At 42.4% G+C, this 12,856-nt stretch overlaps 1 protein-coding gene across 1 annotated transcript in view; it reads left to right on the forward strand.

Moving 5' to 3' along the window:
* Nucleotides 1–12,856, forward strand: part of popdc1 (popeye domain cAMP effector 1) — a 19,014-nt gene continuing 6,158 nt past the window's right edge. Inside the window, 8 exon segments of the mRNA XM_079641104.1 lie at nucleotides 1–124; nucleotides 1,397–1,638; nucleotides 6,655–6,731; nucleotides 6,733–6,780; nucleotides 7,690–7,877; nucleotides 8,039–8,147; nucleotides 9,154–9,321; nucleotides 9,436–9,574. Coding sequence (XP_079497230.1) covers nucleotides 1,413–1,638; nucleotides 6,655–6,731; nucleotides 6,733–6,780; nucleotides 7,690–7,877; nucleotides 8,039–8,147; nucleotides 9,154–9,321; nucleotides 9,436–9,574 — 955 coding nt within the window. The 5' untranslated portion in view covers nucleotides 1–124; nucleotides 1,397–1,412.

A 12,856-nucleotide genomic window follows, 5' to 3' on the forward strand; every position in this document is an offset into this window, starting at 1 on the left:
GCTGCGTGGAATGTTGACACCCACCCTCCCACTGTCTGCCCCCCCCCCCCCCAGAGGGTCCAGCCTACAGACCCCTCACTGCTTCAGTCTCCCAGAGATCTTCCTCCTGCTCTGCTGCTGATCGGTGAGTAGCACTTTCCTCTCTGTACTTTGAAGAACCGTCAGAAAGTAGAAGCTGTAAGATATTCTTTTGAGAAGCTGGGAGTTTATCCCACTGCTATTTATAACATGAGAGCCCCGTCACATCAGACAGGAACACAGCAGCTGATACTCTTACATGCACAGTGGAGAATGGTATGTCGTCCACGTAGAGAAATAACAAACACAATGGAAATATGTGATCTCCTTCAATTCATCATTAAATGCAGCTTATTGTAGTATCTGAAGGAACACTGGGACATGCAGTGATGGAAAAAGTACTCAGATTATCTACTTAAGTAAAAGTACTAACACAGTCTTAAAATACTCCATTACAATGTGAAAGTCAAGTATCAAAAGTGAAAGTACTCATGGTGCAGAATGTATCTTATAAATGTGTTGTATTATTATGGAATATTATATTATTCTGTTTTTATCATTAGAAATATAAGAGTTGTAGAATGTTGTAATTTGTCAATATGGAGCAAATGATGAGCACATTGCTGGTACTACATATCATAAACACATGTATTTATGTAAAAGGTAACAAGTATGAAATAAATGCAATGCAGTAAAGTACACTTCAATCTGAAATGTAGTCAAGTAGAAGTACATGAACATGGAAGTACTCAAGTAAAGTAAAGTCAATTATGTTAAGTAAGTGTACACTTCTGGGTACATGAACTATTTTTACCAAGTATATGATAGTTAAAGAAAATATGTAATGTTTATGTTAAGTAAAAAGCTTCGATATGATTCGATGCGATATCTTCAGACAGTTGTAAAAAATATACAACATATACAATTAACTCTGTTAAGCCGTAAGCCTACACTGTTTGTTTTTATCTGGTTTGTATCAAAAGATCCAAAAAGGCAATTATTATGGTGTGACTTTAAGGCTAGTGGGTCAACAAGGAGGAATAATTAGTGAGTCGCCCCCCCCACATTGGTATGATCCGATGTTCCTTTCTGCTGCATGAATGTTGCAAAAGTAAGAAAATTATGTTTTTGTGACGATTGAACTACGACTGAAAGGATGTTTAAAACTACACATTCTTCAGGTGGAGTTACTGAAAGCTACTGGAGGCATACCAAAGGAAACAGTTTGCTAACATGTTTAACATAACTTTATAAGGTGATAATATCTGTAATGAGCGTTACATGTGGAGCATACTGTACCAAGTAGAAGCAGGTTTTTTCAGACCTGTATTCACACTCCTCTACCCACATTCTCTCCAACCTCACCCTACTTTTCAAGGTGACCCCGCCGCAGGATGTCTTCCACCCCGGCGCTGCCCCCGCTCTTCACCACGCTGCCCTCCTTCCCCTCCGCCTCTCCAGGGATCCCGGCTGCGGAGCTGAATAGCACCTCCTGCACAGAATGGGACCAGGCGCACCACCTCCTCTTCCACCTGGGGAGCTTGGCCCTGCTGCTGGCTCTGGCCCTCCCCAGCACCATGAGCCTGCACATGATCCTGCTGCGCCTCCTGCTCATGACAGGTCTGTCCCCCGTCCCCCGCCCCCCCCCCCCCCCCCCCGCTCAGGCCATTCCTGTGCTGATAACACTGAAGCAGGGAACATTGGCTAACAATACATTTATTCTAGTTAAAAGTGACCCACATATTGGTAAATCATGACCACAACAAGCCATTTACAATCACACTGCAACTTTTAGCTTATTGTATTTCTTTTGTCATGTCAAAATCAGAATCAGAAACAGGTTTATTGCCAAGCAGGTTTACACATACGAGGAATTTGCCTTGGTGTATATGGTGCATACATAAACAGAGTTAAAGAAGGTAAATTGTAAGAAAATAACCGGGGAAAAAATATTATAACAGGAAAATATAGCAATATTTACACGAAATACAGATTAAATATAGATATACCTTTATATATAAAGTACAATATGTGCAGTATTGGTAGGACAGGTGTAAAGCCATGCAGATAGCTTTGTGTACAAGATGCAAAACTTGGATGTATAAAGTTGAATTAATCTGCATTACTTGCACATTGTTCTTGCAAGATAGTCTTTCACTATTTGTATTGAACCTGGGACTTAAGATTTCCAATGCCATAACAACAGTGTAGCTACTGTGACAATAAAGCCTTTGAATCTTGATAGATCAGTTGAGCTAACCTTTGGAGGATTGTTCTAAAGTTGTCCTGCTCAGAGAGGGATCTGTTGAGCAGAGCTGAGGCAGGCTCTGTGCAGCGACAGATGGAGAGAGTGGCGGATGGAAAAAGCACTTCCAACATGTTTATCTTCTGCTTGGAAGGAGAGAGGAGACAGGAAGCAGCTGTACATATGGGACTTTTTTACAGTTAATTTATTTATACTGCCTTTTGGCACAAGCTAGTCTCAGAGGCTTTCACAGAGAAACAGAAAGAGGAAAAGTGAACTTACAGAGCAACAGTAGTTCGTCATGTAAGGGGAAATAAATGGGAACAGTTTGAGTCAAATGATCTATTTTTAGTGTTTGATTTGTACTCTGAGCCAACAAAATCATACAGTAATATAATATTTGTATATATTGACCTTTCAAATATACTATTTATTGTGTTCATTTACACATATTCTTAACCTTTCTAATCAATTTACAAACGTTTTGCTTAAAGGGGCCCCATTATGATTGTGGTTTTCCCCTTTTCTATAGTGTGTACATTTGTTTACTTCCGTAACAGTGACATCATTACAGTATGTAACACTTGCATTTCTATTGGCTAGCGCTCCAACACATTGTAAGCTAAGGGGCGAAACATCTCAAAGCGGTTAAGGGCAGCTAACCAATCAGAGCAGACTGGGCTCTGGTTTCAGACAGAGGGTGAAAAGAGGTTCTGCAGCACAGGCAGTATGAGAAAAATAAAGAACTTTCTGAACATTGAGCATGGAGACACGTCACAGTGGAGACACTAAATACTGATATGAAACCTATGAAACTCTTCAAGTCACTGTTACGAACTCAGACACTAGGATGTAGGACCCATTTGCACGACCCGGCAGACAGAGGTAAAGTATTTGTAAGATACTTTATTTTCCAAATACAGCATTGACAAACGAAAAAAGGTACAGTAACGGTCAAATCTCAAGCCGAGATGACAAAAATAGAGAACAAAAAATTAAAGCGCTCATAGTGAGGAATCAAACTTTTCAAAAGCACAAGCAGCATAGACCTGACCATAGCAAGAGACAATACGAATTGATGAGGAACACTGGGAGGCAGGGGAATTGAGCAGTGTAATTACATACACGCTATATTGCACCCCTTGACAATGAAACGCCATGCGTGAGGCTTTTATTAGCCTCCTTTTATCAGCTAAATTACATCGAGAGCAACAGGTGTGAGTTAAACAATACAATAGCCTATTCTGCTAATTCCACATTGTTACAACATGCTACGCAGCGGCAGAAACAAGAAAAGTTTGCATATAGAATTGACACGGAGAGGGAGGAGGGAGAGAGAGAGAGAGAGAGAGAGAGAGAGACAGACAGAGAGAGGGAGAGAGAGAGAGACACACAGGTAAACAGAGAGAGACAGGTACAGCACACAACAGGTGGCCTGTGTCTCTATTGTCATACAAAAAACTTTTTCAAATGACCAATTATTAGAAAATATATTCTAAACTCACTATTGACGTTCTCAAAGCAGCGCGATCCGCCGGTTGTTGTGGTTGGAAGCGAAAATGTCAATGACACGCTGGACATCCAGTGCCTTACTCCTCTGCTTATTGATAGCCAGCAGGCCCAGGTTGCTGTTCCGTGCATCACCACTGCTGTTTCTTAGATAATTCTTGATGCGACGGAGACAGGAGAAGCTGCGTTCCCAGCCAGCAGAGGTCACAGGCAGAGTCAGGGAAATGCATATGAGTCTGTGTAAATCCGTAAAGGCATCCTTGTAGGGTCGCATTAAAGCGCCTGTTCGACTTGTTGTACCTCAATGCGAGGGCGTTTAAGAACAAATCTATCCATCCGAAATATACAATTAATCCTAGAAGTTCTGCTGTCTGTCTGCAATTTACTCGGCGCGAGTTTGGGGACTTTTCACTGTGAACGTGACGTATCGGTAATGCATGACGCAGCAGACCCAACGTTTTGTTGCTCTGATTAGATGTAGGTCTATTCAAATTGCATTCGGAGGCATTTTGATTTGACGGCGGCCGTGCTATTATAACGCGAGAGAATTTCCACACCTTTAGTGTATAAAACTCCCCCTCTACTTAGACTATTCCTTACACCCCTCTAGCATAAGCCTGAATGGTCTCAACCATATTGCGTCAGTAACGTACACTTCAGGATCAGTTTCTGTGTTGTGGACACGACCGTTAGATTTTCGCAATCCGTGTTCTCAACATGCTTACTTTAGCATCATTTTTCATGGTCGGGCTAAGGTAGGGCTAAGCCATTTCTTGGTATGGCTATAGCCTACCCCAGCCATACCCTGGCGCCGCCACTGATAATGAGAAACAGGTGGGAACAATCAGACTGCCGCTGATGAGCACAGGAGACACAGAAAGGATGCCAGGTGAAAACAATCAGGAAGCTTGGAATGAGAGATAAATGGTGAGTGAGAAAACAAACATAAAACAACGTGAACCTGAACCTCTCTAGCATTTCTGTCGGTGCACAACAATACCCCCCCATCTAGGGCCGACTCCTGATGGCCAGGCTGATTGTAAAAGTCGTGGATAAGAGTCTTGTCTACGATAAATGAAGCAGCTACCCCAGTTCCTAGCCTGAGGACCGTAACCCCTCCAGTCTACCATGGAATTGCTTCCCCCCTCCCCCTATTACGGACCTTCAGTAGTTTACGGACCTTGTAAACCTCACCCCCTTCAAAGAACTGGGGGCGGTGTAGGGGGCTTTGAGGCGGGAACAAGTGTGCTCTCACACACCGGCTTGATTTTACTGACGTGAAACGTCGGATGCACTCCATACTTGCCAACCCTTGAGACCTCAGACATCGGGAGCATTTCAAAATGCAAAATTGGGGGGGGGGGGGGGGGGGGGTGCTAGAGGATAGCCGGAGCTGTTAGATTAACATTAACTCTCATGTTCCTGGGGAGTTGCAAGCGTACAGACACCAGGGTTGATGACTCTGGACACCGGAAAAGGACCCACAAATCTCGGAGCCAGTTTCTTTGAGGCGACATGGAGTGGTAAGTCCTTAGTGGAAAGCAAACCTTTTGGCCTGGTCTGTATGGGAGCGACCCTGCGATGGACGTCTGCAACAGCCTTCATCCGAGCTGAACTTCGAAGAAGAGACTGGCGAGCACCAGCCCATACTCGGCAACAATGTCTGATCATGGCATGAGCCGATGGAACCATCACCTCTTCCTTGTTGTTAGGGAAAAGCGGAGGCTGGAAACCATTGACACAATGGAATGGAGAGAGACCTATGGCTGCCGTAGGAAGAGTATTGTGGGCAAACTCGAGCCATGTGAGGTGGTCACTCCAGGTGGTCTGGTTCCGGGAGACGAGACAAACGTAGCGTAGTCTCTAGTTCTTGGTTCAGACGCTCCGACTGAGTGTGATATCCTGATGACAAGCTGACGGTGGCGCCTATGAGTCGACAAAACTCCTTCCAGAAAACGGAAATTAATTGTGGACCCCTGTCGGAAACAATGTCATCAGGAAATCCATGGATCCTGAATACGTGATTCATCATGACCTCTGCGGTGACTTTGGCAGAGGGAAGATGGTCAATGGGATGAAGTGAGCCATCTTTGAAAATCGATCCACCACTGTTAGAACCGTAGTCTTGCCTCTGGACGAAGGAAATCCTGTCACAAAATCCATTGAAATGTGTGACCAAGGACGTTGGGGAATCAAACTTTTCAAAAAGCACAAGGAGCATAGACCTGACCATAGCAAGAGACAATACGAACTGACGAGGAACACAGGGAGGCAGGGGAATTTAAACACATGATAATGAGAAACAGGTGGGAACAATCAGGGGCGGGGACTGACGCTGATGAGCACAGGAGACACAGAAAGGATGCCAGGTGAAAACAATCAGGAAGCCTGGAATGAGAGATAAATGGTGAGTGAGAGAACAAACATAAAACAACATGAACCTGAACCTCTCTGGCATTTCTGTCGGTGCACAACAGTCACACTCATATTGACATGTTTCTCTTACTGTTTCTAACATAAAGGTCTATAGCGTGAGCTTCAAAACTTAACTCCAGACTTGTGGATGTCTATCTAATCATTCACAATTCTGTGATCTAAAAACAGCATTTGGGCTGCTATGGAAATAAGTTGCCTTTTTTATTTGTATTATTTTTGTGTAATGCTTCGATATATTTCTTTCTTTTACTCTTTGTCTTTGCATGTCTGTGCTGAATCCTGTATTGGTTCTTTATTTGTTTTGATGATCATTGTAAAAATCTTGACCAATGAATGGATACTAAACAAGACTGAAATATTGAACTTTGATTGGAGAAGTAGTTCATTCACTGTCAAAATGTATTCTCCCCTAAACCCCGGTGTGCTCTTTGTCTCTGACCCGGCAGGATGCGCTCTCTTCATCGTGTGGGCCACCCTGTACCGCTGCAACCTGGATGTGATGGTGTGGAACGTGGTGTTTCTGCTCGGTCAACTTCATGCATCTGTTCTTCCTGCTGTACAAGCGCAGGCCGGTGAGTTCTGCATCATCATTCACGTGGCCTTACATTCAGGCCGTTTCACCCGAATGAAAATACTGGCTCAGGCAGGAAGCAGCATATCGTCCTGTATTTGGTCCTGCTTTATGGTAATGACATGCAGAACAAATGTGTCCCTGCCACCGAAGGGTTAGAGTAAGTAAAGAGCCTCCAGTGAGAGCAGAACAGGACCTTTTACATTATAACACCTTTTATTGAGCTGCTGCTTTTATCCAAAGCGTCTTACAATAGTTGCAATCAATCATGAAGAAGCAAACTTAAAAAGGCAACAATCCTGCAACTACATAAAGTGTTTAATAAGTCAAACCTTTCAACAGTAAGTTTAACATACAGTAAAGCGCATTTATTTTTGGCGAAGGTGCAGTTTTAACAGCAGGGTTTTTATTCTGTGATAGAAGATGTGTAGACATTCAATCATTTTGGAGCCAGGATAACGAACATGTGTGTTTCGGTTGAGGGGTACCTTGGGTCCCACTCTTAGCTGGAGTGTATGATTTAACCACCCTGTCCTGAATGTAGGAAGGACCTGATTCACACAGCATGGTAGACCAGTGATTTTTTATTTGCTAAAATGAACTTGTCAACGACTGCTTGTGAAACAATTGTAGATGTAGTGATCTCTCATCCCCAAGTAAATTCTTACATGTCAATGTGCTAATCAGAAACAATTAGCAAGTGACAGAAGAAAAAGTGTTGGCCTGGATATCTGCTGGATACAACATAGCCCAAATATATTAGCCTCAGATATTGGTAGTTGTACTTGATTCTTCATTATACTGCCACCAGTCGCTGAGGTAGACACCTCCTCAACATTTATTGAAGTTTGCTTTTTATGTTAACTTCTCAAAAGAAAGATGCGTAAAGGCTGTGTCTTTGCTCTGTCAGATCAAGATCGACCGGGAGCTTCGGTCGGTCTACAAGCGGATGTTTGAGCCACTGCATGTGAAGGAGGCTCTGTTCCAGAGGCTCACAGGACAGTTCTGCACCATCCAGACTCTGAAGAAGGGCCAGGCCTACGCTGCAGAGGACAAGACCTCTGTGGACGAACGCCTCAGCGTTCTCCTCAAGGGAAAGTATGTCAAGTTTGTTTGCCTCTATATCTACGAGATTTCACAGTAACCCCAACCCTAACCCTAATTCCACAAAATGGATTTGAAGTGAACGTTTTCTCTGGAATAAAATGTGCATGGAATATCTTTTTTGTAAATTTGACTATATTTTTTCATCGTGACAGGATGAAGGTAACATACAGGAGCCACTTCCTGCACAACATCTATACAAATGCATTCATTGACTCTCCAGAGTTCAGGTCCACTGAGATGCACAGAGGAGAGAAGTTTCAGGTATGAATAACATCATTTGGATAAAGGAAAACAATCTACACCTTAACCTGCGGGGGCTGAGACACAGTTTTCTTTCAGGAAACTGTGTCTCAGGGCTTCCTAACATTTAAACACCTATTAATGTGTCATTCCCACTTAGCTTTACGGAGCAAAAACGGGACATTGTCTTACCTTTGCTGTTGTTCTGATCAAAAGTTGTGTTCAATGGCATTACAACGATAAAAACGCTGCTGAAGGTTAATCCAATGTGTCTGTGTCACTTTGAAATGATTACTGATAATCCATCCTCATATTTATGGAAAAAACTGAGTTTTCATATATAGCTACTAGATAGCTACGAGAGTGTATGACAGCTTCCGGTTTTGGGCATTCTGGCTGCGCATCATTATATTCACTAATGCTTAATGTTTAGATGGATTTAGGAACTTCCCCTCTATTCTATTGGCTCTAACGGTTCAAAAGAGATGTCAATCATCAAAATCGACCGATGGGTTCCAGAGATATGGAAAATCCACCCAAATGACCCCAGATGTGGGTTTCTTTTTCTAAACCTCTCTAAAAAGGTCAAATGTCACTTGTTTTGCATCAATCTTGATACAGGGTACTTATTATATGTTATAGTTTGGATTCCTAAAGCTTTTAGTCTACTATCCTATCATTCAAGGGATGTTTTCTTTTTGGACGGACACTATAATTTAAAAAATTTTACTATGTTCAATCTGAATTTCCTTTAAAATAAAAAAAATCTATATTGATTCTGACTTTTCTACATCCAACTCACAGGTTTATCATTGCTTTTAGAAAAAAGATTATTAATTTCCCCCTTTTAGAAGGGAAGATATTGTTCTGGGAATGTCATTTTTCGAGCCTGAGACATTAAAAACAGGCTCAGGGCTCAACAGGTTAATGATTGCAGTGGTAAAAAGAATAATAGATCAGAAGTTTCTCTACTGATTGGAGAGCTCATCCAATTCTAGTTTCAGATGTTTCTGTGTCTGATGAACAGGTGACCATCGTGGCAGAGGAGAACTGTAAGTACCTGTGTTGGTCTCGAGAGAGGCTCACCTTCTTTCTGGAGTCAGACACCTTCCTCAATGAGGTGTTCAGGTACCTCATTGGCAAAGATATCACCAACAAACTGTACTCTCTGAACGACCCCACACTCAGTGACAAGGTGGGTCCACTTCCACTTTTTTACACACTATGTATCGATAATGATGATGATTGTGATGACGGTGGTGTTGATGATGATGATGGTGATGATGATGATGATGATGGTGGGTCCCAGGCGTTGAAGAAGATGGACCGTCAGCCCAGCCTATGCTCTCAGCTGTCTATGATGCAGATGAGGAACAGTATGGCGAGCACCAGCGACACTGAAGATGTTCTGAACCAGATTCTTCAAAGAGGATCTGCAGGATCATCACGTAAGTCACATTATCATACAGCATGTTTTTTTGTCTTTCCATGTGACCGTTACCCAATACTCTGTTGCAGCACACCAGTTTACAGTAAATAATTCCATTGATTGATTTCCCTTTTGAAAACATGGATGTATAAAGAGAACTGGGTCCTGCCTGCCTCCATTCTCCGTCCAAATCAAATGAATGGATAGGGAAAATAACTTTTATGCCTCAATGATATATATTGTGGCTTTTCAATTGATTGTACTCTGTAGTTGACTCGCCTTCATAAAAATAGTATGATGATTTACAGATGTCTCATTCCTAATGTACGTAAGTCAATGGGGAAAGTATTTTTGGGCCCAACTGACGTTACAGATGGGCAAGGTAGTTGTACAACAGTTTGGCCTGAAAAAAGAAAATGTCTTCAACGTTTGGCGGACTTCCTGTTAACCATAGACTGTATAAAAGAGGTGTATGTTGTCACAGTGACATCAACCATTGGTTTTTGGGCCATTCTGAAGCCTAGATTTCAGCATTTTGGCCCAGCCATCTAGCTTTTGGAACCAGAGGTGACCGTACTTGGACGAGAGGGGGAGCTGGAGAATTTACCAGCTAATCAAATCAAATCAAGTTTTATTTATATAGCACATTTATAAACAATTTTTGGTCAAGCCAAAGTGCTGTACATATAATACAAATAGCCTACAGTAGAGACACTTTACAGCAAATACAATAGCACAGATTGTTCAGAATATCAGTAGGAGAAAAACGACACCCTCTGTCCTTAGACCCTCACATCGTACAAGGAAAAACTTCCAGAGAAAACCCACAGTTTAAAGGGGGAAATGGGAGAAACCTCAGGGAGAGCAACAGAGGAGGGATCCCTCTCCCAGGATGGACAGACGTGCAATAGATGCCGTGTGTAAATCGAAGAGATAATACATTTTACAGCGTAGGGAGACCAAATGTTAGGAAATGCATGTGTCTGTAATAAGAAGATTAATCTACAAAGATGTCAACTACAATCCTGTGGGAGCCTTCAGGGAAGCAGCATGACGAGACCCAGGCAGGACCGCAGAGGCTGGTTTAGCAACGACCCGAAGTCCACGACTTAATCCAGAACTCAGGATAGAGGATCCAGGACACAGGACCACAGCAAGTAGATCAGCCTCGACTCTGGATCCCTGCGTAGATATAGACACAAAACAAGAACAAATGTGGCTGGGTTAATCGGAACAAGAGAATACACAGACACAGACAGACAGACAGAAGAACAAGCACTCCCTTAGAATAGGTTGAGGGCAAAGGGTAGCAAGTAAGAGAATAAGAAACATAGGTGGAGAGGCACACTCAGGGAACAAGGTCCCCACTGGAGCCTTAGTTGGAAATTGATGAGAGATAGGGAGGTACGCTGTGTCTACGAATCGTAACACTCCCCGGCCTGTCTAAGCCACTCTGCAAACCGTTTCCCTCTAATAAAACCTCGAGAGGTTAGAGAGGGAAAAGTTCTTGGATAAAAGTTATTCTTGATAAGAGAGGCCTAGAAGGCCAGAGAGAAAAAGTGAGTTTTAAGTGTTGATTTAAAAAACCCCAGGGTCTGGGCCGACCTCACATGGAGGGGCAAAATGTTCCAGAGCCTGGGGCCCGCTGCTGCGAATGCTCGGTACCCTTGGGTTTTGAGCCTGGTCTTAGGCACTATCAGCAGCAGCTGGTCAGCAGACCTTAAGGCTCTGGCTGGGGTGTAGTGATGGAGGAGTTCGGCTACATAGGCCGGAGCCAGCCCATTTAGGGCTTTGAAAACAAATAAAAGGATTTTAAAATCTATTCTGAATCGAACTGGAAGCCAGTGCAATGAGGCCAGAATTGGGGTGAGGTGTGTTTTAGGGAAAATCTCCTGAACTTCCTCACTCAATCTATCAAGACCCGAGCAGTTGTTTAGAAGTCCAAGTCACGGGCCGGCGCAAATCGGTCGAAGGAGTCCTGGGCCATTATGAATTGTTGACCCTCGGGATAGAGGACAGAGGTGGAGAGGCACAACGTGTGTACGTCAATGCGCTCCCTTAGAATGAAGGAAGAAGTCAGAAACAGAGGTAGAGAGGCACAACGTGTGTACGTCTAACGTGTGTTGTACCTTGGTTAGCTAGGTGCTTTCAAATATATCATGCTAGCTAGCTATGATATTAATTGGGCTGATAATTCTGGCCATCAAAACACATAATTTAAACAAAATGCTCTTAATGGATAAAAAAACCCACCAATGTTAATATCTTTTAGTACAACCAAAGATGTGGTATTGATCTGTCAATCACAATTAATATTTGTCTGATCATATCGTATCGTACAAAGTAGCCACACCCTGTAGCAAACTCTGCTTTAGCATTGGGAACCAAATCTCAGTTAAAATAAGATATAATTTATTCATCCCAATTTGGGAAAATGTTTTCGTATCAGCAGCATAAAACAAAACAAGGCATTGCACATAATAACAAATTAAAAGAGTTGAAATAAACAATTCTAAAATAGAAACATCTCAAAATAGAAATAAAAATAAACCAGCATTAGAGAGTAAGAAAAATATACAGATGAACGTGAAGATAAAAAATCAATAAACTGTCTGACAAAAAAAGTTACATGTTAGAAGCAAATCCAAAATGCCAAGAACCAGATACCCATATGCAAATATGAATGTATATTATGCTTATCGGTTCAGTCAGTAAAGAGTGGATCATTGTGTTTAAGGGGCAGATGTACACCTGGGAGTGTAGCATAAGATGGCATATCACACATATAGTCTGCCTCTGATATTAAGGGAACAATATGTTATCAAGCATATATTTCAAAGGGGACCTGGGCTCTGGCAAGTCTGATGAACTACACCTGATAACTTCATATTGGGTTGAAGATTACATATTTATCACAGAAAGGATGAAGCACAATCAGTAGTGGTGCATATGGAAACATGGAAATGTATCAGGAAGATGTATAGAGCTCAGCATATCCTCACTCCTGCTGCTTTATTTTTCATGCTGTCCCTTTCGATTACCCAAACCTTAATGGAAGAGCAATGCTGCAGTGCTGAAGTAGCCCGCTTAAATGAAACCAGTCTATGTGCTGCCAGTGGGAATAGACGTGAATGTACATGAGATATTTACTGAATTGCAAGCTACTTCATCTTGGCACGAGCTCTTGACAGCTTTTATCTCAAGGTGTCCGTTTCCTCATTCTACAAACAGTTTTTGTTAAACCCAAGTGACATCAATCATTAATATTCCCCCAAGAATATTTGTATATATAGTAGCCTGG

The sequence above is a fragment of the Notothenia rossii genome, assembly GCF_949606895.1.
Source record: "Notothenia rossii genome assembly, chromosome: 7".
NCBI lineage: Eukaryota > Metazoa > Chordata > Actinopteri > Perciformes > Nototheniidae > Notothenia > Notothenia rossii.